This window comes from Anthonomus grandis, chromosome 12 (genome assembly GCF_022605725.1).
Source record: "Anthonomus grandis grandis chromosome 12, icAntGran1.3, whole genome shotgun sequence".
Taxonomy (NCBI): Eukaryota; Metazoa; Arthropoda; class Insecta; order Coleoptera; family Curculionidae; genus Anthonomus; species Anthonomus grandis.
In genome coordinates, this window is record NC_065557.1 from 14,875,596 (window position 1) to 14,903,360 (window position 27,765).

At 31.1% G+C, this 27,765-nt stretch overlaps 1 protein-coding gene and 1 non-coding gene across 2 annotated transcripts in view; one reads left to right on the forward strand and one right to left on the reverse strand.

The window, feature by feature from the left end:
* Positions 1–263: 263 nt before the first annotated feature.
* Positions 264–27,765, reverse strand: part of LOC126743314 (structural maintenance of chromosomes protein 3) — a 39,594-nt gene continuing 12,092 nt past the window's right edge. The window contains exons 9-18 of the mRNA XM_050450344.1: positions 27,480–27,631; positions 27,163–27,416; positions 16,417–16,567; positions 16,095–16,337; positions 15,709–16,043; positions 8,586–8,720; positions 8,314–8,529; positions 8,128–8,264; positions 7,863–8,068; positions 264–909 (exon numbers count right to left, since the gene is read on the reverse strand). Coding sequence (XP_050306301.1) covers positions 539–909; positions 7,863–8,068; positions 8,128–8,264; positions 8,314–8,529; positions 8,586–8,720; positions 15,709–16,043; positions 16,095–16,337; positions 16,417–16,567; positions 27,163–27,416; positions 27,480–27,631 — 2,200 coding nt within the window. The 3' untranslated portion in view covers positions 264–538. The remainder of the gene's footprint in view (positions 910–7,862; positions 8,069–8,127; positions 8,265–8,313; positions 8,530–8,585; positions 8,721–15,708; positions 16,044–16,094; positions 16,338–16,416; positions 16,568–27,162; positions 27,417–27,479; positions 27,632–27,765) is intronic.
* Trnaw-cca (transfer RNA tryptophan (anticodon CCA)) lies at positions 23,591–23,662 on the forward strand. Its single transcript has one exon. It is a non-coding gene; the product is annotated as a tRNA-Trp (tRNA).

Genomic DNA, 27,765 nt, shown 5'->3' on the forward strand with positions numbered 1-27,765 from the left:
ATTTTACAAATCATCTAGTGACATTGAAAAAGCTTAAGCGTACTATAATCAGACCCATTTTACAATATATTTTAACTATTGTCAAATTGTGATCTGAAGTAAATACTGTAATATTTTAATTTGTCGCCACTTTTCACGCACAAGTGGTTCTCACAATAGGTATTCTTTATTTTATTTTGTTTCTTTTGCAAATAAACATATATTATTAATAAATACCGACTTATTGTTAAAGTCTAAAAGGTCCCAAAAAAAAAAGGAATTACTTACTGATTATACGTTTAATAATTATTTTTTAGAAAAACAAGTTAAAATAAATATAAAACGAAACTGTATGTTCTTAACAAATTTTTTAGAAGACTTTTTAATATGCTAGCTATAATATATAGCTTTTAATACTTATCTACTAGCTACTTTAACCTGCACTCGTCTAATTGAAACTTATACATATTTAAAACATAAATTCGATACAAAATATTGAATTTCTAGATAGATTAAACGTTCTTTTTTAAAAATTGACTGTAAGAAGTGATTAAATGACTTAACCGTGTGTTGTGTCATCTTCGACGAAATCTCTGGCGACCTCTTTAGTGACGCACTCGACGTGACTTACTTTATTCCTAAATTTAACCCCGTAAAACTTATGTGCATGTTCTAATAGTTCCGGTCTGAACGTGGTGGTGATAAACTGTGCGTCTTTTGATAGTTCGTGGATCATATTGGCCACAGCTTTCCTATGTTGAGCGTCCAAAGCTTGATCGATTTCATCGAACAAGTAGAATGGTGCGGGATCGCATTTTTGGATGGCAAAGATGATGGCCAGAGCAACCAGAGATTTCTGACCACCTGAGAGTTGGTTCATTTCTTTCATCTCGACGTCGGCGTCAGTAAAGGAAATTCGTACGCCGATGCCTAAAAATAAAAGAAAATGTCAGGATCAAAGGTTTTATTTTAGGAAAAAGGGACAAATAAATTAAATTGATATTTCACCAAGTGAATTCACTCAATACAAATCAATATGGTATTTTTTATTTTGATACCTAAAATATTATTGTATTTCTTATTTTATTTAATTAATATTTTATTGAAATTAATTTCATATTAATAGCAAAACCAATTTTTCAATTATTAAATAATAAAATTAAAATTAAATCCAGATAACCCTAATTTTAAACACAAAGTCCGAACAGAAATAAAAAGCGTAATACTAACTACAGATCGGACTGAATTTGCTAGAGTTAAAAGATTGTTTTTATTCAAGTCTAAAATAAATGTAACCCCTTAGAAACGCAGAATAATGATATAATTTCATCCTCTATGCAAGGTGTTAAAAATTATGGCTTACAAAAGAAAAGGACAATGATACAAACCATCACCCAATGAATGCATATTCAAGAAGAGATCACAGAAGTGAGCAGTAAAGAATTTGAACGCATAAAGATAACCCCGAAGTATTAAAAATAACAAAGTCAAGAATACGCATTGCTTTATTAACTGCATTATAAGGTAAGAAAATTGAGAGACCAATCTAACACCATAAGTCACTAATTTTTCTACTTACTACTAAATATTTGTCACTTAGAGAAAGCCTTCAATATTAAATGATTTATAAGATATTCTAAATTAAATTTGATACTGAAATAATTCTTTACATTTGACTGCCGAACATTAGAAATGCTCCATAAACTCGTACTGTCAAGGTCCCGCTGAAGTAATTTTGGATAAATTCTGAATTCATTATTTTACACAATTTAACGTCTTCATGCTGCGAATAGTACTATCACTAAGTACACTACAAAATAAAATTATCAAAAAATAGTAATGGCTCCAAATGCGATTCTTAAGTTACCCCAAAAATTTACCACTGTATCATTCGACTGAAAGCCACCACACGAACCAGGTGCGACATTTCAAAAAACTGCGACAGAAATTAAGCAAAGCAGATAAAAAATTTTGCGGCAGATTGGGCGAAACAGCTTCGGAAACGTAAACTAAAATTGTAAAAGTGCATGGTGATAGTGTTCTTTGTCGTGCCCAGGTGTTTCGATGGCATAAAGAGTTTATGGAGGGGCGAAAAAGCGTGGAAGACGAGGGAGACCGGTCAAGGTGCGGACTGAAGCGCATGCGCAGCGTGTACGCGCCCTAATCCTTGAAGATCGGCGTTTAACAGTCCGAATGTTAGCCTCGGAACTAGGTATGAACCCTGAGACAGTGAGACAAATTTTAACCGACGATTTTGGGATGACAACGCGCCGTGCCATACCGCCCTCGGCGTGTCCCAGTATTTGGCCTCTAAAGGGATCGCCGTGTTGCCACTTTATTCGCCCGATAGGTCCCTGTGACTTTTTTTGTTCCCTAGAACAAAATCGATGGTCAAAGGTACCCATTTTGAATCGATTACGGACATCCAAGCGGCCGTGACGAGGGTACAGGCGTTCATCCTAGCCGAAGCGTTCCAGAACTGTTACGACGCGTTGAAAACGCACTGGAATCGTTGTATAGCTGCCCAAGGGGACTACTTTGAAGGAGATGGCAGAGTTGTAGAATAATTTTTGAATAAACGATTTTTATGGAATCAGTCTCATTACTTAATTGTCACACCTCGTATATATTTATCGTTTGCGGTACCACTATTACACATTATTAGTGAAATCGCCACTACTAATAAAATTTTAGTTATTTTTCAGGAAACCACCGTCTTTGATACATTTGTTGTTCAAAGAACGCCGCCTGATGTAAACAAAGATAGTGACAGATTTTTTTTAGGTATTTAAAAGAAGTAAGTTTTTTGCTTATTCTATTTACTCTGTATTACGCATTTTTGCTATTACAAAACTGAGTATGAGATATGACGAACTTCCGTCAAATGATGGTTCTTTTAGTTCATAAGCTCCATCCGACTGATTGGATAGCTTCGCTCATAACAGGTAAATTGTGCAGAATTTAGTTATCTTCTTATAATAATTATAGTTATCTGTTCTATAAATTTTTCTATGCGATTTAAACAAGGAAAAATTAAAATTCAGGCTCCCAAAAAAAAGTAGAAAGTAATTAATCACCATAATTACGAATATAAAAATTACAAGTAATAATATCAGTAATTCCCACTGGATTACTTCATTGGATCGACTAAAATATATAACATGTCAAAATAGAACAAATAGATTTTCACATTCAAATACCAGGTAAAGCAACTTGATGACGACGACTATATGAAAAAAAGAATTCCAAGGAAAATTTCATTTACATTTTTCTTGAATACGTTTTGAAAAATTGAGTAGAATAGATTAACAGTATATTTTTTGTCAACAAACTTCATCCCTGCTTAGAATTTTTGGTCCTCATATTCCCAATGATGCTAAATCACTCACTGATGTTTTTGCTTCTTTATTTACCCAAGATCTTGTAGAAATTTACTTACTTATAAGTAAACAGCCACGGCTTCTTAACTTATTAAAGGAATTTCTAATTTTTTTTTCAAAAAACCCATAAAAACCACCCTACTTAAAAAAGATTTTCAGACAGATATATGCACCTATTTTAGTAAGACTATTGTTATTTAAAACTTAAATTAAAAGATCCAAATTTTAGTAAGAATCGCTCTTTCTAAAAAAGTCAAAATTTTAGTTTAAAAATTAGGCATGTACGAATTAAATAAAACACAAACATTATTAAACATGTCCTTCACTTACAGTAAATGTATAATTATTTTGTTCTTTAGCATTTCTTCTTACTTTCTTCTCTGAGTATTCTCTAGGTAGCAATTTATTATTGTAAGTAATTATTGATTAAGTACTTAAGGTTGCTTATTACGTGTATATTGGATCATGGTTAGTCTAGTTGTATATAATAATAATACTTATGTATTTAATAAAGTTAATTAAGATGGGTTATTGTTTTAGAAAACATTGATGCTGTGCAAAAACTACTATATAAAAATCGTCAGATGACAGGTGAGTGGTTTTTGCAGGCCAACAAATACAGTTATTTTGTACCTAGTTTCATCTCACTAGGTATGTAATGTAGTACCTCTCCTTTTGCTCCCAAAGTGCTGCTTTTCTTTTGAAATATGTACTAATTTTTGTCAAATTTGAAGGTGTTGTCCATGAATTCATTGATCATTCTAGTCTTTATTGCCTTATTACAGAAATTGGTCAATAGTTGTTTACTTTTGTCTTGTTCACCTTTTTTAGAAATAGTCACTATTTTCGACAACTTTAGTTCTTTTGGAAATTTGCCACTAGTTAAAATATTTGTTTTAAAAACTACGATCTAAGGTCAAAGGAATTTAAACAGTGCTTCTATGGGTTTTTTGGCTAATCTGTCAAATCCCGGGGCACAATGATTTTTCATATCTTTTACTATCTTATTGGTTTCATCCAAATCACTTTTTCTTAGACTAATACTTTGTTATATTTTATTTGCTAATTTAAGTCCAATACTTGAAAAAGAACATTTTATTCGATTGCTCTGAAATATTCTGTGTCATAACTCTAGTCTTTATCATAACTTTTACCTCCATAATTTTCTATATTTTTTTGTTTTTTATTCTTTATCTGTTACAAATCTTATCTACTTTCTTCTGTTTTTCTACTATCATGTTGTGTTTCCTGGCATTTTTTTCTGCATACTGTTATTGTAATTCTATTCTTAGTTTATTTAACTCTTTTTTTTAATTAAATTCTGTTTTTGTTCATTTTATACCTTTTTCCGACCCTTTTCCATCTTGCATATAGTTTGTCCCTTTACTTAAATTTGTTGTATGTATTCTCAAATAACTTTTGGTTAAATGGAGAATACATTAGTTTAAATTTTTATTGTAGTTATTTTTGTGCAGAGCATTTTTGTATTTTACATAATTCTAGTCAGCTTTTCAAATGTGTCCATATTGGTTCTTCTACTTTAGTGTTTCATTTTTTGAGTGTCTTTGCAATTTTGTGTAGTATATATATTTTTTGATTTTTGTTTCAATGTAAATAAGTTTGTGTCAGACATTTTTCGATATTTGATCTTCTAAGTGGTTCATTTAATGATTAATTATGAAGCATTATTTTACAAGAGGCATTTTGTTGACTTATTATTATGTATTGAAATTAAACTCCATTCATTTGAATATTTTGTTTATAACTATTTATAGTTTAAGAATTCTAAGCTAAAGATCCATGTTTAAGTCTCGAATACATTAGTTGTCTGATGGTCTGTAGATTGATTGCGTGAAAAATATAGATATAATATTATAGTCATCAATTGTTATATTGCATTTACTATTTAGTACATAGTTTATCCCATCTCGAACATAAATCTTAGTTCCGCCTCCCCTAATATTTGGACAATTATGCACTCCTGTGTATAAGGTCAACTAGACAAGTGTTTTTCGTTAAGGTAAATCTAGGTTTTCGTTAAAATTATAAAGTGTACTGTTTTCTAACTAGTTAATAATATATCATCCAAATCATTACATTTTTTTTCTTAGGCTTATAATATAAATATAAAGTACGTTTAAGTTTTCAATTATCATTTTAATATTTAAAGTTTATTGTTTTCTTTACATTTATACTTCTTCACATTTCTTTACATTTTATTTTAGGTTAAAGGTATCATATATTTTGCATATTCCGCGCTCCTAATCTTAATGGATTTATCACTTTCATTGTGAAGTAAATCTTGCCATTTAATACATACAGAATTGTGCAAAAAGATAGCAGCATTCAACTTTCCTGTTATATATCTTTTAGTATCTATTTTATAAGAAAGGTTTATATATTATTTACAACAATAGTTAGAGCCTGTTTATATTTTCATATTATCATATTTTTTGTATCATAATAAATAAAGCACCAAATTGTTTTATGCAAATTTATTATTCAAAAATATAGCAACAAAAAATAGTTTTCATTCTAAAAAATATATAACCCAACTAAATTAAAATCAATTCAATATTTCGTGTAGTACCCCTTTATAACATCTGCACATCGTCTTGGCATGGACTCAATTAATTTCATAATATAGTCATTGTTCCCTTCTTTCCAAGCCTTTTCCACTATTTCAAAGAAAATATTTGTATTAGAGCATGTTAGGTGCCTGATTTTGGTGTCAATGTAATGCCATAAATTCTCTATAGGGTTTAGGTCTGGCGATTGAGATGGCCAGACCGTTACACTTATTTTTTCATCGGATAGCCACCTCTTAACAAATTGAGAAGCATGTTTTGGATCGTTGTCATGCTAAAATATGGCTGTTACTGGCATGACTTTATCCATATATGGCACTAAATGTGTTTGCAGAATGTCCTTGTACATGAAACGATCCATTTTGCCCACTATTCTTACTATGGGTCCCATGCCACGAGCCGAGAAACATCCCCATACAAGAATATTTCCCCCTCCATGTTTAACTGTGGGACAAATGTACTTTTTGTTTAATCTTTGTTCACTGGGGCGTCTGACGTACATCACTCCATCAGTCCTGAATAACTTATATTTAGATTCATCACTAAATATGACTTTCTTCCAATCAGCTACAGACCAGTGGACATGAGATTGGGCAAAGTGAAAACGAGCCTTGACGTTCTTCTTTGAGAGTAACGGTTTTTTGGCGGGGCGACGAGCAGGTAAGTTGGCATCAAGTAATCTTCTCCTTACGGTACTGGAACTGAGGTTTACTCCTCCACCCTCTTTTAATTTTGCCAAAATTTGGGAAGAAGACAAAAAAGGATTTTCTTTGGAAATTCGTAGCAGCTGCCAATCCATCCTCAAAATTGTTTTTCTGGGTCTACCAGGAATGGGCGCCGGTGCAGCTGTTTCAGTAAGGCGAAATTTTTTGCAAACTCTGGATACGATTAACCTGTGAAGCCGTAAGCTTCTTGCAATGTCACTCTGCCTAACACCATTTTCGTAATGCTCCACAATAATTTTTACTTACATAACCAGAGACGGTTTTTGAGCGACCCATTTTAAGTTAATTCTGAGATTCAAAAATAACAACTTTACAGCAGGTAAATCAATATTTAACTGATAAAATAAATGCGAAACAAGAATGTTGCTATATTTATGCACATTGTCTAAATAAACAAACATGAAGTTCCTTACTCTGCATTAGCATTCTTATGATATCTCGGTATATTTATAAATAATACAGAGGCGTGTACTTAAAAGTAGAGAAATAATATGGAATAAATAAAGGAGCAAATAATATTTTTGAAAACATCGCTTGTTGCTATATTTATGCACAATACTGTATACTATCTCATATTTATTTTCTTTTTTCACATCCCTTGCTTTTTTAAACAACAATTGGTTTTGTATCGTTAAGTCAATCGTTCCAACCTGTATTTTCTTAAAACAGCTAACATATCTAGAAATTATGTCCATCGCAAAAGTTGTTTGCAGAAGTGTTTAGTAAAATACAGAAAAAGATTGCGGCAACCAATGATCATTCTTTATAATGACGGTGCAAGCTCTCAATCATCAGCTCAAACAACAATTTCCTATTTGAATACCCAATGTGTTATGAAAATTGGATTGGTTCGAGTGCACGCAAATATTTATCATATAAAATAATAACATAAAAAAATTAAATAATCTATTCGGTCCGGAAAAAAAACATTCGAATTATTTAAGGTGTGATAAAATATTTTAGAAATTCATGAACTTTCACGCAATATTTTGCAAGTAATACAGTTTTCCCATCAAAAATAGACGCGTATTAACGCCATACTGAAAAACAGATGAGTAGCAAAGTATTTCGCCTTAAACACTTCTCTATGCGTAATGATCGATCACCTGTATAAGATCAATCATAAAATTTTGGCTTCAACTAACTAAGCAATAAACAAACAAAAAATTAAAGACAACAATAAAATATACCTTGGAAATTGTCTGCATTAGTTTCATGAGAAATCTCGGTGGCCTCTTCAGTTTCTGAAGTTCTTAAAACCAACTTTGCTTTACCGGCAGGTACTAATTTCTTAAAAACTTCCGTGAAGTACCGAGATACTTGCTTGAAAGTGAACTGAATGGCTTCAAGTTTTCTTTGTTCAAGTACTTCAATGAGTTCTTGGATTCTTGCACCGCTAAAATATAAAAAAGAAATCATTTTTCTGGTTGAAACAAAGTTTTAATATAACCATACCCTCTTTCCAATTCCTCCATTCTCTTTTGTAGTTTTTCCTTTTGGTCGGAGAAACTTATAAATTGATCCAAGGCCTTTTTGTTTACGTGACTAAATTTCTTGAGATGGGAGTTTGTCTTCTCTAGCTCTTTAAGCAACTGAAAATATATATTTTAGACTAAAAAAAAAGATTCTGTTAATACTTACTGCTTTAGATGACATTTTTGAAAAGTTTTTATAAAGGTCTGGCGCGGGCAAAGCACCCAAATGATTAATTTTTTCTAGGCATTCTTGGATCTTTGCTTCTAAAAGGTTTTGTTTGGAAGCAAACTTTTCCAAATGCTTGGCGTCTTCGTCTATCTTGTCTTGGGCCTCTTTCTCTCTCTTTTTCCAGTTTTCTAATTCACTTTGCTCGTGTTTTAGCTAAAAAGTTGTTAAATAAAATTGTTTGTTGGGAACATTTATGTCATTTTGTTTACCTTTTTAGTCATATCTTTTACTTTGGATTCCATGACGCTTAATTCTTTGTTGACCTTTTCGATTTTTTTGTCAATTTCTTCAAGCTCGTTCTTGCAGTTTGTCAGCTGACGTTTTCGGTCTTCCAAGGATATTTCCTAAATATTAAAATTTTCAAATAAGCATATTTACAAAAAGATAAACGGTCGATAAAAGGTGACTTCAAAATAAGAAATATTCAGACATCTTGAATGTACTTTCTAAAACCTTTGTTAATTTTCTTTTTTTTTTCATAGAAAAACTAAAAAAAAATTAATTCTAGAATTTTACTAATAATGAATAAAGTAATTTTTTTGCGATAAAAAATAAAACAATAAATGTAAAAAATTTTAATAACGAAAATTTATCGAAAAGTATTTTTCTCAAAAAGAAAAGCTGACAAAATTTTATTAGTCCTGTACTTGTGAGCTCTAAGGAACATTTACCAAAGGGTGAAAAGTTGTTTACGTAGGGTAAATCAACTACATATAACTCCAATCCAAATGGTATTGAGGCCTAATTTTCACACAAAAATGGAATTAGAAATGCTTTTTAAAAATGTTAGTCGATATCGTCACTTCTCAGCATACCCTAAGATTCTAAACAACCTTACTTGTTTAACATTTTAAGTGAATGAGATTTTAGTTTAAAATTATGAAAACTCACTGTTTGGTTATTTCATTTCTTGCACCATTTGCAAGAAAGACTACAGTTGCATTACTGTTCTGACTCTAGAGTTTTATAAATTTGTAATAAGGGGCCCTATAGTCGGATTACCGAACAGATGGAGTAAATGATGTGCGCGAAATATAGGCCCGCCCATCGATGCAACCTTGGTAGATTTAGATGAGGAGAATTATGCCTACTTATTTTAAATTATTTTACCATACAGCTTTGCTTTGTAAGCAGCTTTTTTTAAAATATAATACGGTGGCCTGTAAAATGGGTCCAAACCGATTTTGAGGTTGTGCCAGGTAATGATATAATAATCCCTTTCAAGTATTTTGTTATGCAAAGTTATGTTAATATATTGGGGTTTACCGAAAAGAATGCAAAATTATGCCCGAATACCGAATTTTATAACCATAGGCCTACTTTGATTTTTACAAATTTCAATCTCTAATAATTAAATATGAATAAAAAAATTCATTGGTACACAAAACGTAAAAATTAAAAAAAAAATCAGTAGGTCTATGGTTATGAAATGCGGTATTCGGGCATAATTTTGCATTCTAAACAACCTTTTCTTATAAATTTTTTTTATATCTTGCCTAGAATTACTACTTTATCCTCCACTTTACCTACTTATAAAATTTTAAAAATTTTCGTATCAAGGCAAGCTTGATTTTAAAAAAATAATAATATGCTAAACTTTATTTTTTAATCAAGCAGGGCTGGATGCCAAACGGTCAAATTTTAACCACAACATTTTTTGTCATTTTCTATAGAGGCTCTAGGCCACACCTCCGGCGCAGAACGATCACGTGACCACTCAGATATATATATACAAATATTCAGATTATAAAAATCTTGAATTTGACTCATATAATCCCAACTAATGAATTAAGAAAATGAAATTGTCGCCTATTAGATGTTGACAATCGCTTAATCGTCCCATTCAATTGCCAAGTTCGAATAACTGTTACATCAGCTGATGTAATTCATTCTTGGGCATTACCATCATTAGGAATTAAAATTGACGGGACTCCGGGCCGACTAAACCAAACAAATTTTATTTTAAATTGCACTGGATTATTTTATGGGTAAACCATCGATTTAAGCCAACGGTTATTGAAAGAATCTCACCTAACTGTTTTTTAAAATGAATTAAGAAAAATTCATTAGATGTCTGACAGCTCTGATCTCTTAACTAAATTTATAGTAAATTAGCACTTACTTCTAATGAAAAATTTAGTTTAACTATAAAAACTAGCTTGTCAAGTTAGAATTATTACGAAGTAATAATTTTTAATTCCTCAAATAGCACCCCTTTCTTGATTAACCTTATACACATATATTAAGGAGAATCCTGTCCATATTCTCGGAAACCGAGGAAACCGAGTCATACTGGGGTAATAATACATAACGAATCTTTTCACCCCACTAGTCATAAAATTGCTGCATTAAACAGTTACGTAAATAGAGCCGTAGATATCCCAATGACATCGGAACATAGAGAAAAGGAGTTTAATATTATTAAGCAAATTTCCACAAAACATGGTTTTTCCTCAACAATTATCGATAAAATAAAAAATAAAAAACTATTACGTAACTCAACTCATAATGTATATTTAAACACGTTTCAGAATGATGACCGGGATCAAAACCCTATAAAATTCGTTACTCTTACATTTAATGGCCCTGTTTCCTATAAAATACAAAAACTTTTAACTTCACACAATATCAAAGTTGCTTTTAAACCTCAGAAGACATTGGGTAATCTCTTTTTAAATAATAAAGATAAAGATGATATTTTAGCGTGCAAGGGTGTATATAAACTTTCCTGTGAGTGTGGACATTATTACATCGGAAGAACAAAACGAAATTTTAAGAGCAGATTTGCAGAGCATAATAGATGTATCAGACAACACAATTCGGAATCTCTTTTTGCTAAACATATAATTGAAACTGGACATTGTACAGATTTTAATAGTAATTTTAAAATAATTCATCGTTTACAGGATAATCGCCTTTTGAACAACTTAGAGTTCTTAGAAATTCAAAGATCACTTAAGAAAGACCATCACAATTCCTTAAATATACAAGTTCACATGGGAGAAAATAACCTAATTAAAACTTTATTTGACTAATAATTATTTATAAACGATCTACAGCCGTAGAGCTATCTATCGCGTGTCAAGGCAATTTATATCTATGAGATATACAGTGCGAACGTAAAGGTTGGAATAAATTCATTTAAAATTCAGGGGTATGTTCAAAAAAAAAAACGCTCGGACATGTCGATTTTTATTTTTAACTGCGGGTTTTCTTACTATAATTTTATGTATACAGGGTAGCCCAAAAATAAGTTACGGTCATCAACGTAATTTTTTTAAATGTAAACACCTATTTTTTATTTTAGATTTAGGTTCTACATTAAATTCTAAGTACATTTCATGTACCATGTTCTATACCTAAACTCGACCGTTGACGATTGAACACAATAAAAGGCTATTTTTGGAAGAGTTATTTATATCAAGCAAGAATACATAAAAATATTTTAATTAATTTATTAAGTGTTGAAAATGGCTGCCACGAACCTCTTGGCAATATCCCAATCGATGCTGAAATTCTTGTAAAACGTTATCGATAACAGAAGGTTCTATCAATCTTATTTCTTCCGTTATTCTAATTTTTAAGTCTTCAATGTTGTTTGGCCGATTAACATAAACTTTGGACTTAAGATACCCCCACAAAAAAAATCTGAAGGAGTCAGATCCGGCAATCTGGCCGGCCATTCAATTGCACCCCTCCGACCAATCCAACGTCCAGGGAAAACGGTATCCAGGTACTGGCGCACGGGACGAGTGTAATGGGCTGGAGCTCCATCTTGCTGATACCATAAGGAATTATCTAATATATCCGGGTCTTCTGGATCGGGGTATAAAGTGGCAAGGCATGGAACCAAGTCATTTTCTAAAAACTCTAAGTACCTCTCACCATTCAAGTATCCTTCAAAGAAAAAGGGCCCTATAACCCTGTTTTCAATCACCCCCGCCCAAACATTTACTTTTTGAGGGACTTGGCTGTGGCACTCCATCATCCAGTGCGGATTTTCAGTAGCCCAATATCGGCAGTTTTGCCGGTTTACACTACCATGAAGACAAAACGTTGCCTCATCAGAAAATACAATTTTTTTTGAAAATTGTGGATTAGCATGGCACAAGTCCATAAGTCTCTCACAAAATTCTAAACGCCTATCTGGGTCATCTTCATTTAGTTCATGAACCAATTGAACTTTGTAAGGGTGCCATTTATTTATACCTAAATACTTAACGACGGATGTCTGGGATATCTGATTTTCTAACGCAATATTGCGAGTCGTTTTATGGCAATTATCTTCAACTGCCAGCAAAACATTTAGTTGCTTCTCTTCTGATATACTTGACCGACCTTTCGGATAATTATCCCTGACATGACCCAAATCCCGATATTTCTGTTCTATTTTACTGACAGTACTTTGAGATATACGTGGCCTATCAGGATACTTGGCATGATAAATTTCACAGACTTCCATCTGAGTGCGTATCCTGTTTCCATAACCAATCATCATCAAAATCTCTATTCGCTCTCGCTCACTAAGACGTACCATTTTTTGAAATTTTAATTTTATCTTTTGATAAACTTAACACAAGCAAAACTTTGCTTAGGCATCTAAATCAAACTAAATTCACTCAAAATTATTTGATGTCAACAAATTGTGACAAGTTAACAATCAAAAACACCAACCACAAATGTAAATAACCAAACAATAACTGATAGGTTGCTTGATATAAATAACTCTTCCAAAAATAGCCTTTTATTGTGTTCAATCGTCAACGGTCGAGTTTAGGTATAGGACATGGTACATGAAATGTACTTAGAATTTGATGTAGAACCTAAATCTAAAATAAAAAATAGGTGTTTACATTTAAAAAAATTACGTTGATGACCGTAACTTATTTTTGGGCCACCCTGTATACATAAAATTATAGTAAGAAAACCCGCAGTTAAAAATAAAAATCGACATGTCCGAGCGTTTTTTTTTTTGAACATACCCCTGAATTTTAAATGAATTTATTCCAACCTTTACGTTCGCACTGTATAGTACTGTAAGTAACCTATATACACGAATTGATGATTAGTTTGTAAATAGATAGATGTCGTTAATGATATTGTTTGTTTGAATAAATTAATGTGGCGTCCGTTTTTTTACGATTTTAACATTGAAAATTATATACACCTACATACACGTATAGTACAGTGTTGATCTTCGGTTTTTTATTTGTTTATATTAATGTGGACGTAATTTTTTTTTTTTTAAGTTTTTATTATATTTGTGTTGTCCACGTACACTAATATAAATGTCCATTGTGTCTCTATGTGTTTAAATTTTATGATGTTGACAAATCTCGTTTTATAATTGTAAGTACCTAACATAATTTGTATCGCCAGAAAAATGTTGTATTTTCTATTATATTTTAAAGTTGTAATGTCTTCTTTTTACTTTAGTCCTTGGCCTGATGATAAGACATGTGGAAGTCACGAAACTGGTAGGCGATAAAATAGGAATTTTCTAGATAATTAAGACTTTTTTTGACTGCCCTTATACACATACTTTTTTACTCTACTTATTACTATTATTTTAAATTATTACATATTTTTGTATGATGGATATTTTTATGGATTAAGTGGTAAACTCTAAAATAGAAACGAGCAGTAATTTAAAAGTGTAATTGATTGACATCAATAAACTTAATATGCAAAACCAATTCAATCATTGCGATGCAGTTTATGGAAGCTGCTTCAATCAAAATGAATCTCAACAATACAAAAAGTGCAAAACACCTGTCGAATGTCTCATAAAATTAAGGACGCAGGCTGACTTAACACGGAGAACACAAGGAAGGCACATTTTGCTTCGATGTGTTACCAAATTATTAAATTTGCATCTTATAGGTACCTTTCCAAAAAAAAAATCATTTAGAAATGTCGTATTCGTACAAATGGCATCTACGAAATACAAGTTCTCTTACTGTTCCTCGCCATCGAAAAGAACTTTTTAAAAGATCCTTTACATACAACATTGCTTATGTGTTACAATTCTTTAAAAATGACTCATTTGATCTATCCTGTTATACCTTTAAGCAAAGACTTAAAAAATACTTAGTCCAAATTCAATGAACATCATTTAGGCTTTCATTACGACTATCTGCTTTCACGGTCTGTCCGCAATTATTATAATTGAAAATAAATGTATTTGAATGTAACATTGGGTATGCGTAGTTAATTTTATATATACCGTGATACAGGTATCATTCGTTAAAACACGTTTTGTTACTAGTGGTTTTTAGTACTAGTCCTGGCACTTCATTCTTTTAAAACATTTAATCATTTAGTGATAGTTTATAGTTTTTTTTGTTTTTGTGTAGCCTAGACTAGATGCCTGAAAAGACATGGCTTTTTGTTTTCCTCATAATATATAATTTGTATTTATATTGGTTAATCGCATTCTATTTTTGGAAAGCAATAAATTTAATGTATTATTATTATTAATAAAATAGAACACTTAATATGAGGAAATGAAGTATACCAATCTATGATCATATATATATATTTTTTCATTTATCATTCGGTTTTTCGGTTTTATGTTTTTTTGTACTGCGGCTATACTACAAAATAATACCAAACAAATGTACGTTTTTAATACGCCAAAATATTTTTTTTTACCTGATGAGGTTCTAATTAAAGTGAAACACGTTTAGGTAAAAATAATATGTGACCGTGATTTTGTTTTTACTTTGCGTCTATTTTTTGTTTAAATTATCATGTATTATAATATAATAATAATCAATATCTTTCATTATAATTAGCGTTCTTGCCTTTCTTACGATTGCAGAAAAATCAGTGGGGAAAGCAGGATATTAAAAAAACGTTTCTATGTTATCAGCCACGTTTCCAGCTTTATTAGATCTTCCTCGTTTTCGGCAAGGATTTGGAAGCTTAAGGAAGAACTAATACAGATCGAAACGTCGCTAAGAAAAAATAAAAAAAGTTGTTTTAATTATAGCAGCATAAAACAGATTCCTGAAGATAGAGCATGAAAAATATTTAATTCACGTAGCAAATGTTATTAGGCTGTATTTAAAAATATATATTTAAATTCAAACCATTAATTGTGACCCACTCACACACATTCCAAAAATCACTCAGCAATAATTAACACTGAACCTTGGATGCAATGGGCAAAAGCAATTTCAGGAGATCAGGAAACAATCAAAATTAGGATTCTTTAAAAAAAATTGATATATCATTCAATAATAGAGTAAATAAGACCTCTGCTACTTATTCTAGCCTTTAAGTGACTACTATCTCTAACTTACTTTACCAAAAATTAAAAAAAATTACCTGCAAAGCATGCAGCACTTCATCTCTCCTCCTGATCAAATTATTCGTCAACAAATTTTCTAGCTTATTTTTCTCAGCTTCCAGTTTCATTCTGGTACTAAACGCCTCTTTGTTCTCCTTTTGCAATCTTTGAATATCATCATTTAAACTGTCCACTTGCTGTTGATCAGCCACCGACAAGGATGACAGAAGTTCCTGGTGTAATTCGGACTCCAAATTTTCGCTAGTAGTTTGCATTGCTTCTAAACTGGATTTACATTGGGCCAAGGATCTTTCTTTTGGAGTTTTAAACTTTTCGATATTGGCAAGTTCTTCCTTCATCAGGCGTAATTCAACTAAAAATTTTAATGCGTAAGTAGTTATAAAACACATATTTACAATAATACCTTTTACTTTATCGTAAATCACTTTCGCTTTACTATTTTTGGTCTCGATTCTTTGCATTTCTGTCACTATAGAAGTGATAGAAGCCTCAGTTTTGCTTAGCTCGTTTCTGAGATCGGTCAAATCTTTTTCACACGACTGGATTTGTTGAATTGTTCCGCTTCTGTTCTTTTGCATTTCCAAACGAGATCGGGATGTGTTAAAATATCCTCCAGTTAAAGAGCCTTTGGATGAAACTTGATCCCCTATGAATTAAGATGTTTTCGTTAAATTCTAAATGCAAAAAAACCCTAAAATATAAATTTTATGTAATTGAGTATTTACCATCTAAAGTAACGCAATCTAATCCAGTGCTTCTGGCAAGTTTGGTGGCAGCATCGAGATGCCTGCAGATTAAGGTTTTTCCGAACAAGTATTTCATTGCCTTGTCATATTTCGGTTCGTAGTATAACTTGGAAACCATAGCAATAGCATCCTGAAATTAATACGCCAATTTTTAAGGTCAATTATTGTAACGGGATTTATTGCTGATGTTGGTAGATTAAGAAACTAATATACAAAATATTCACGATGAAAGAAACAAATTCATTTAAAATTAAGTTATTTTTTTTCTTCTTTTATTTTTTGAACACATCGATTAGTATTGTCACTTGCGCGTTTTTTTAAATGACATTTTTTATACAGGGTGCCTCAAGTAGAAAATATGTCGTCGATATTAATTTAGGGAAGATTAATTTTAAGAGGATATTTAATTCAATACGGTTCCAGGGTCTCTCAAGCAGAAACTATGACGCCAACATTAATTTTTTATGTCATTTCTTAGAAAGTAAGTAGACCTTATTATTTTCAAGCAGTTTCCAATTTTAGAATCTACACAATAAATGTTTTTCATGCATTTCTATGTATAATTGACATATAAGTTGCCATTTCACGTATTATTTTTTAATAAAATGCATTTTTCTGAGAAAGAACGAATTAAAATACTCATGATGATTGCTTTTGGAGACCGGGTGCGTACACAACAAGAGCGCTACTTGGAGTTTCTACAGTTTAAAATTATCCCTGCTTTAGTTGTTTTATTCTCTGATCCACAAGAGGCTGACATACCTAGTAACGAGATATGGTGTCAACAAGACGGGGCATCTCCTTACTTTGCCATCGCTGTTCGAAAATTTCTTGACTGCAACTTTTCCAACAGATGGAATGGACCGATTGAGTGGCCACCAAAATCACCGGATATAACCCTATTAGATTTTTTTCTTATGGGGGCTATTTGAAGTCCAAAGTTTATGTGAATAGACCAAATAATATTGATGGTTTAAAGCAAAGAATTCAACAAGAAATTAGACTAATCGGTCCGCAAGTGATTCAAAATGTGCAATTGGAAGTTTTTTGCCGACTTCAAAAATGTATTGAAGTAAAAAGACATATGTTGCATTAATCTATTACGTAAAATTTGACAAACCGCTGACTTTAGGCCTATGATATGCTATACAAAAAATATTTAGAATATGTCGTAAAATTGTAAAATGTCATAAGATACAGGGTGCATTTAAAAAAATTAAGGTTGACGCCACAGTTACTACTTAAGGTACGCTGTATAGAAAATTTTTATTACAAAAAATGCGCAAGTGAATGTATAGATAGAGAAATCACACTTTTTTCGCTGAATGTGACTTGGATTTAATAACTTAATAAATAAATACGAAATTAATAAATGGTTAGACAAAAAACAAGACAGTCGCAACTTAAAGTTAATAAATAAAAGCACGTACTCTTCATAATAACCAAAACAATCAGAGGGTTAGAAGAATGTCATACATTCCTGTTTCTAATAGGTGACATATTAAGAGAGTTCGCTCTTTGTAACATTACTAGTAACTTCAAAATTGTCCAAACATATATACAGGATGTGTTAAATAATGTCCCACTATTGATATTTCCGAAAAGGTAAGTGCCACAAGGTCGGAAAGAACATATAAAAGAAATCTTTTGACCTCTTTTCTGTCTATCTGAGCTACAGAGATTTGTAAAAAATATTCAAATTAATTCAGTTAAATGTTTAAAAAACTGTTAATTTTAGAAAAACTATTTAAATATGAGATTTTTATTATTTATTTTCACTCTATAATAGGGTATCTTTACATTTATTTATTAACGTATCATACTGCAACCTATTTTCTTTAGTATGCAACTGAACTTTTTATTGCAATTTTTGGTTTTATCAATTAGCTAAGCTACTGAGGGTGCCCAAGCATCGATTTCCTTTTAAACTCGAATAGAAGAAAACGTTAGTCGGGGGTACATCATACGTTTACTATTGAGAGCAACGATTCATATACAATTGCAATGGAACGGTTTTGTGGATACAAACAGGATTTCAATATTAGGCATGTGTAAGACGCGGCAAGAAAAATGTGGTAAAATCGTGGGTGAATATATTTATAGAAACATAGCTAGTCAGCTATAAATTTAAAATTCCGTAGTTATCCAAAGACCATAATTACTCCTGAGAATTTTGAAGCTGTACGTGAAATTCACCTCAAATGCCTAATAATCGTGGTTCTTTCGCCAAAACAATGATTTTTTTTCTTAACAATATTCTGTTCAAGCACTGTTACAGTATAGAACGAGTTTATAAGGAAACTGTATCGTTATTGGTTTGTAGAAAATCTAAGGCAAAAACACGAAAAGCCTCTTAATAACTTTGCACGTGTGCTATGAGGCGTCGGTCTCAAGAATTATTAGGTCGGTACTTGTTTGAAGAATCAAGAAATAGCTTAGACTATAAATATTGATCGTTATTGTGGAATGCTTTAAGAGTGATTTCAACCTCAACTGCATGGAGCTTTAATAAGACGCACATACACCACGAATATCTATAGAAGTCTTTTAAGGATTATTCGCGGAAAAAAAATGTCAGAAGTGAAATTTGAGTATCATATTAAAAAATTATAAGATCGTCAAATTCATACTGCAACTCTAAAATTAAAATTGTCAATTATTTAAAAAAATAATTTTAGCGTTGTTCATAAATCACTCTGTATCTGCCAATATTTAAATGTATTTACCTAGTATTAAAATGACGACTCTTATCTATTTTACTTGTAATGTTTACCGTTTCGGATATACCGTTAAGTTATTTAAGACACTAATATTTCAAGATGAATGTGAACTTCGGCAAAGCGGTTAATTGAATTGGCCTAAGAGTAGATTTTTGTTGGTTTAACCGATAACCCGATAAACGTAACCCGTGCAAACCCAGGGCAATATTTTACATAACCAGCCAAAATATGCAAAATCACAAGAGATGTTTTAGCATTCACAATACGTTGATCTAAGCGCTCAAAAATGGTATATGTACAAAAAAAAATTAAATACATAATTCTTTTTAAAGTGTCTTATTAACTACACTTAATAAATGTGTCATTATTTGTTATTGTGTAATTGTAAAATAGCCAAGGCAAGTGTGATCTTCCGTACGACTACGACTTTTTTTTTTTAAATTTTCATACGGTCATAGGTAGCCAGTATTGCTATTTACCTACAAACTTCAAAGAGAAAATTACTTTCAACACATAGGTAAATAAAAACTCTTTTGCCTTTTAGAAGCGAGTCTTCAAATTAAAGAGGTTTCACAGGAGGATTAACAGATCCTGTTATCATCTAAAACACCAGCTTTTGTAAAATGTTTGAACTGAAACTATTCGTTATTTGAAGAACACTTGCCGCTTTTTTGAAAATTTCTTGTAATTGAGGCTAAATTTTAATAACCCAAAAAAATAATTTACTCCTTCACAAATAAAGTTTTTTCACATAAACCATGCAAGATGAAAAATTAAGGAAAAAGACAAAACTTTTCTATTAAAAATCGTAAACATTTCGATTTCATGGATTTTCCATGATTGAAAATTTTTGTCAAAATCGTCTTTTAGATGTGTGAAGTAAATGTGCATATAAAAAAAATATTAAAAACGAGTCACTTAATGATGTTTTTTTTACGTAATGTTTATAAATATTTTTGGTTACAATATATTTCAATTACATTCCAGATATGCTCAAGGGGTAAGCAACTCCTTCTATGCACTTCAACCCCTTGGACACCTAAAATTAAAGGTCTTTTTGAGTAGTATTCATTTGGGCATGTTTTTTTCAATTTGATACAGGGTCGAAAAGAAGTACATTTTAAATAAAATACGTTATATTAAATAAAGGAAACATTTGTATTGTTAGATGCTATTCTAAAATATTTGATGCTCAAATTGCATTCCTTTTTAGGTAGGTAACAATATTTTTTGCTCCATATAATTTAAGTATAGTGGGTCAGCTTTTAGTTGTCTTTAATAAATATTACCCCTTTCAGTTTGTTTTTCGGATCCTGTTTTTTTAAATTTTAAAATCCGTTGCCTCACGTAAGTGTGACTTAAATTTTTTCCAGAATTTCTCTCATTAAATACAGCAGCAGTGCTAAAGTGCAACGATTTTCAGACCCATAAATAAAAACTATTTGAATTCTTCTGATATCGGATAAATATAAAAAAATATATTGTGCAGTGAATGCTACTTAAATATTACCTTTAATTTCAGATATTACAAATGAAGTAATGCCATTTAAGATTTAGAAGTTGGAGAGTACGAAGCCTAAAGAGTTGCGCACCCCAGAACTTAAAAATGGTACTTCCCCCTACCTTTAAAATATTTTTACCAAATTTGGATGTTATTGAAAGTTTTCAAATTGACACCCTGTATGTGCTTAACCTCGTTCTCAAATAAACTGTCTTTTTTTTTGTTTCAATTGTCAAAGCAGAACCATTTCGCAAACCTACATTGGTCCACCCTATACAGGGTGTCTCCTTTTTCATAGGGACAGTATTGCTATCTCCTATACTATAAAAGATGCGACATTTTATTCTGATTAAAAAAGTGTATTTAGATTTTTTATGCGACGTTTCGTTTTTTAGATATCATCAACTTTTTTCTTTAATACGGACCTGATTAGTATTTACAAAATTAAAATAAGGCAGATTTGGGTTGAGTTGGGTTAGCTGCTAATATTATTCACTAACATCAATTGCGGCTGATATTTTTTTATGTGGTTAGGAAAAAAATTACGATATGTGATTTGTTCGATATTAATATTCGATAACGAAAATCTATTTTTAAAGCTGCATGGAGAGCCACCTTTAATGAAAATGGAACCGTGCTTGCCGAATGGTTCAAACTTATAACAATGTCAGATTTATTACGGCTGTGACTCATTTAGGTAGGCCATGAAAACAAAAATATGTCGTAGCTACGACAACAATTATTATTATTAATTACAACAAAATTATTAAAATATTACTTTGATATTTTAACGTTTTGCCGTAAGTTAATTTCTTAAATTAGTTTAAAAGCTTTGGTTGTTTTCTTAGCAATTTCCTAGTTCAATATTAACAAAATAAATACAAGTTGTAAAATGGTACGGTATAGTGATAGCGAAAAAAAGGACATGTACGATGTTTTTATAAGATGTTATTGAAAGGTTGATGATGCAGTAAGGGAGTATGCTAGACTATATCCAAACAGAACTGCTCCAGTGCGAAAAACTTTTTATTTGGTTTCAAGAAACCTCACCGAATTTGGATATGTATGTAAAAAAACGCGGAAAATACCGTGCCAAGAATACACACAACGATGTTAATGTTTTAGCTCAAATTCATCTTTATCCAGAGTCTTCATTAAGAATTATAGGTTCTGAATGTGGGATACATCCTTCAATGGTCGGAAAAAATTTTAAAGAAACATAGGTATCATGACTACAAGTTCCAACCGGTTCAGAAACTGCATCCAGGTGATTTAGAACGCAGACTTGTTTTCTGCCGTTGGTATCAAGAGATGTTAAATGCAGACCCGATGTTCTCTACGACCATTTTATGGACCGACTAAACTACATTCACTAATAGTGGCATGTTTAACCGAAAAAATAAGCATTTCTATGCGCAAAACAACCCACATTTAGTAGAAGAAACTAAGCCTCAAAATCGATTTAGTCTTAATATGTGGTGCGGAATCATCGGTAATAGGCTAATAGGTCCTAAAATTATTGATGGAAATTTAAATGGTGAAAGGTAAGTTAACCTATTGACGGAAGTTATGGATGAAATTCCATTGGAAACATTAAGAAGTATTCAGTGGTTTATGCAGGATGGCTGTGCCGCTCACAATTCCGCTGTTGCCCGAGATTTTCTCGACACAAATTTCCCTAATTGCCGGGTAGGAACAAACGGTCCTGTAAGGTAGCCTCCTCGTTCCCCATGCCTTAATCCTCTGGATTACTTCTTATGGGGATTTTTAAAAAATAAAGTCAATAACAGTGAAATAAATAATATGGAGGTGTTAACACATCGGATCACTGCTGCATTTAGAGATTTAAAGCCCGAATACTTAACCCGCTCAATAGAGAATTTAGAATTAAGGATCGTAAAATGCATTGAACATAATGGGGGTCACTTCGAAAATTTTTTGTAAATAGTCTAAATGTTATTTGTAAAAAACCACTTAATTTCTTCTCAGAACTAAAAAACTGCTTTATAAGCAAGAAAAACAGCAACTTTTCTTGCCTAATGTATGTAAAGAGAATGTTGTTTCTTTAGTCAAATCGTATTGTTTTGTTATTTTTTTGGTTAATACACGTTTGTCATTTGTTTGTAAAGTAAATAAAATATTTCTTATTAAAAGTGTAAAATTCTATTTTATTTACACATTTATTGTTCCCCTTCTAAATCTAAAGCAAGTACTCGTAAATTAAAAGAACCATACCAAATTTTCGAATTTCTTTTTCTTACCCACAAAAAAAAAGGCCACTGTAGTTTTAAAATTTTATGTTTGATATTGAAGATAAATAGGTAAATATGCATTCAAAAGGTATTTTAATTTTGTAAATACTAATTAGGTCCGTATTAAAGAAAAAAGCTTGAAAACTGCTATTTTTATACCGAAACGTCGAGACAGACATTTAAGTTATACATTGTTGAAAAGGAAAATAAAAATTCTTTTTAAATATAAAATAAAAAATCTAGGTCCGTATTTTAAAAAAAAAGTTGATGATGAAATCTAAAAAACGAAACGTCGCATAAAAAATCTAAATACACTTTTTTAATCAGAATAAAATGCCGCAACTTTTTTCTAATTTACCCGCCCTCGTATCTTTTATAGTATAGGAGATAGCAATACTGTCCCTATGAAAAAGGAGACACCCTATATAACAGCATCGAATATTAATGCCTTGGCGAATAACAGTATTTTAATCGTTTTTTGTTTGCAAGAAATTAAAACTGCATTTAGTTGCAATCAACTAATATCGATTTATGCATTTACAAGTATAATGAAATAATTTGCATTAGCTGCGAGCCAATTAAGTAATCCGATATGCTAATGGTTAGTAATAAATGCAGTTTTGACTAAAAAAATATGTTGCAACTACAATATTATCGCCCGATCGCTGTTATCCACCATCGACTCCGTGGCGCAACGGTAGCGCGTCTGACTCCAGATCAGAAGGTTGCGTGTTCAAATCACGTCGGGGTCAAGCACTTTTTTTTTTTCAAGTATAGAAAAATTGACGATTTTTTGATTAAAAAAATATAATTTATATTTAAGATTCAATAAATTAGAAAAAAAAATATATTTTTTTTAATAAAGTTAAACAGACAATACTTGCGAAATTCTTAAGATAAATAACAGATGGATTATTGTCGTCTATTTTACTAGTCAAGAGTCTCATTTGTTAAAAGAGAAAAATTTTGGTGGTTTTATAGAAGTACATATTACTGGTTATAATATGTAAAATATTTTTTCTTCAAATTGAAATAATTAATGTTAAAAACTGAATATTTGTAGTCAACAGTATAAGTATATAAGATCTAATAGTCATTCTGGCATCCAAAAGGGTCTATAAAAAATCCAAGCAGCGAGTTTTTTTTTATTAGTCGAAAATGTGTATCCCCTCTTTTGCAAATTTTGGGAAACTCAACATCTTAGATCTATCTAACAAAAAGTGAAATTTTTCTCCCGTTTTCCGAATCCGAAGTCAAAAATATTGGCTCAATCACAGCATCAAATCGCAGCAGCAAAAGCCTATTCTGAAGTGAAATTTTATTATAAATTAAAAATAGCCTAATTATTACTAAAGTTGAGTTTGACCGCTTTTCTGAACGACGCAACGGATGGTTTAGATTTGAAGCTAATAGGCAATGTATTCTAAATTTTAACTGCGTTATAACTAAAGAAGCCTTGAAATATCTCCAACAAAAAGCAACAATGCGTCTCCAAAACGAACTGTCTGATATCTTTGCAGTTAGAAATGGAGTTCGGCAGGGATGCATATTATAATCGGCATTGTTCAATATTACGAAAATCTCTTAGAGAAGCCTTGGATGAATCAGAAGACTTAATAAAAGACAGTTAATAAATGGTCAACTCATCCATAATATTAAATATGCAGATAACACGGAGTCTCAAGTAATAATATTGTAGAAGCAAGCAACGAATACGAACTAAAACTGAACTCTAACAAGACCAAAGTAATGATTATCAGTAAATACGGTAAACGATACACCATTGGAAAAAGTAGAGAAAAAGTGCTACCTAGGTTTTAATATCATAGTTGAATGAAATAAGAAGTCTCATATCCTAGCTGGGCAATCTCAGAAAATGGACTGGCCTAACATCAACTGACTTATTCCGAGCTGCAATGAATCGGATATGATGGGCCAACGTGGTCGCCAACATCATAAGGAGATATGCACCTTTAGAAGAAGAAAAATAAACTAAACGATTTCATATTTAATACAAGAACAAGTGTCATCATCTACAACTTCCAAAAATTAGAGATGGTCAAATACAATCATCAATACCATCAGAACCAATTAATACCAACAGAAACAAACTTTGTTCATCAACTTCAAAATTACACCTAGACACTTCTTGGAATAAAAAAAAGTACAGGGAGTTAAAGCTGGCATTGTCGATATAAGGGCTATTTATTATCTCAAAAAATGTGCCAGGAACTTAAAAGTAATTTTATAAGAATTTTAGGAATTTAAAAATGACTCCCAGAAAATATTGAAATATTCAATAAGAAGAATAAAGGACAAGTTTAAATGAGACATTACAGAAAATGACTTTAGTTGATTGTCAAAATATTAATTTTTGGGTTTCATTATAGAGAGGAAAATTAACTTTTTACATTAAGGAAGACAGCTGAAACTCATTTCTATTCATTCTTTGAATCGCCAAAATAATTTGACCTTAGAATAAGCTCTATTTATAATGTCCATTGTATAATGGCTCTGGGTGGAGCTTATTCAGCCACTACATATTGTCTAAATTATTCAGTAACATTAAAACCATTATATGTCATTTAATAGTTAGTGTCCGATGGACAACACAACCTCTTTGTTTTTTTTTTTTAAAGCATGTAGTTTTAAAACGGACCTAAATAATATAAAAATGATGACCAATTAAATTGATAATAAAGAAATTAAATTGATATGATGTTAATATAAGATAATAGATGATATCTACATATATTTGACTTCCTTTGCAAATAATAGGTTATAAAGATAACTATTAACACAAAATTTATTTCTGTGTATATTATTAAAAATACGTAAAAATGATTTACAAGTCACTCATCCCTAAGAAAAATATAACGTGTTCTCATTTCTGGTGAAAACAGTCCGATTTGAAACTGCGACGGGCAGATTCACGTTTTTAAGTAAAAAACTGTAACATTTGCTGGTATTACAATTTTTTTATAAGAATTAGTTGCTATTTCCCACAAAATCGTAGCATCTGTAAGTATCATTTTTTAGATTCTCAATTTAACGTCGTAAAATATATAAGAAAAAGAAAAAATTCTTTTATTACCATTCAAAATTATTAAACATTATTACAGAATATACAAAACAAAATTCCATGAATATACAAATAACTCAAAATTACAACAATTTGTTTGGTAATCGGAGTGCAACGCGATTTTTATAAAAAAACCGATACGCATGCAAGTACATAGATTACTTGTACATGTGCTGTACAACCCGTGATCCTAAATAAACTATTTTTTAAAAAACGTAATATTATGTATTTACAATAAGGTCCATACCAAAATCAAAAGGGACAATATGTGCATTTTACACTGAACTAGCGAGTAGCTATGAAACTGGGCAAAAAGAAAAACAAAAAAAAAAACAAAAGAATCCAAAGACGAACGAAAACGGTATAGGGGCGAGCACGGAGGGTAGATAACAGGCGGGTGAGAATTCAATTTTAATGTAAATATTTAAAATTAGCAAGATCAGGTGTGCAGAACATTAATTAAAACAAAAATACCATTTTATAAAATACGGTCACATTAGGTTACCATAATTTGCGTGTTTAAGAGATATTTTTTTAAGTTTATAATAAATTTTTATATACTAAATGAGTAGAGTAAAGAGTAAGCAAAAAATGAGTGAATCTAAACGACTAGTACTAGTTTACTCAGTGTCAGTTTAAGTAACCTGACACTGAGTTAAGTAACTTGTTCACGAGTTGAAAGAAAACTTCGAATCGAAAATGTTAATTAAATGAAAGAAAATTTTTAAAGACTTTAATCTTATTTTTTCTTTTTGTTAAAAAAAGGTATACATTTCAAAATGGTATAAATTCCGAAATAGTATATTCTACAAGACCGTGTGATAACAATATTTTTCAAATATCGATTTCTTAAATTACAAACAAATAATTGCTGTAGCTTGAAATTTACCTTATTTCTTTACGTGACTAATTAATAAACGTATTTTTATAAAAGTAAACTGCTTTAATACCAATTATAATCCCGAAAAGAATAATATTTCTTTAAAAGAAAGCTGTAATAACACTTTTAAAGCTTCCTTTTATACAAAATGTTTTCATCAAATAGTGCGAAACAATAAAAGTATTTATAATATTACCAGTCAAGAATAAAAACAGTAAAATACATCTAGTTTGATTAATTTGTTTGAAGAATAAAAACAGCAAAGTATTAAATCATATACAGATACTTACCGAATCATTAGGATAATCCTGTTCCCTTGCATTAAGTCTGTTCAAAGGCATAAAAGTAACTTCCCCAGGTAATCTCTGCCTGTTCATTTCCTTTAAAATCTGTGTTCCCACTTTATCATTATCGATCACATGATGAAACAGGCGATTTCCCGCCGTTACTTCCACTGCTATATAAATACTTTTTTCACATTCAAAATTCTCGATTACGGGTCCGTAGTAGGCTTTCGCTATGTCAGCGTCCGGACCACCGCGAGCTATCAAGGTATATTTTATTTAATATTTAAAAAGGTGTATTGTGTATTTAATTTTTAACATACCAATGAAGGTATCTAGTACTTTTCTAACACTATCTCGTCCATTTAAAATAGGCTTTCCCACCATAGATCGCAGCTGTTGGTCAGCTTTCGCGAGCTCTTCTTTTAGAGATGACAGGTTTGTTTGGACGTTGCTTTCTTTACGCCATAATTCACTAAAATAATTATTAAATGTACACAATGAAATTTGTCAACTTTTAAAGCTTATTGCAATCATGAAAAAGTTTCGTTTTAATTAAAAAAGAATTAGCTGATCTTTAACACAAGCTGTACTGGGATCGAGTAAATA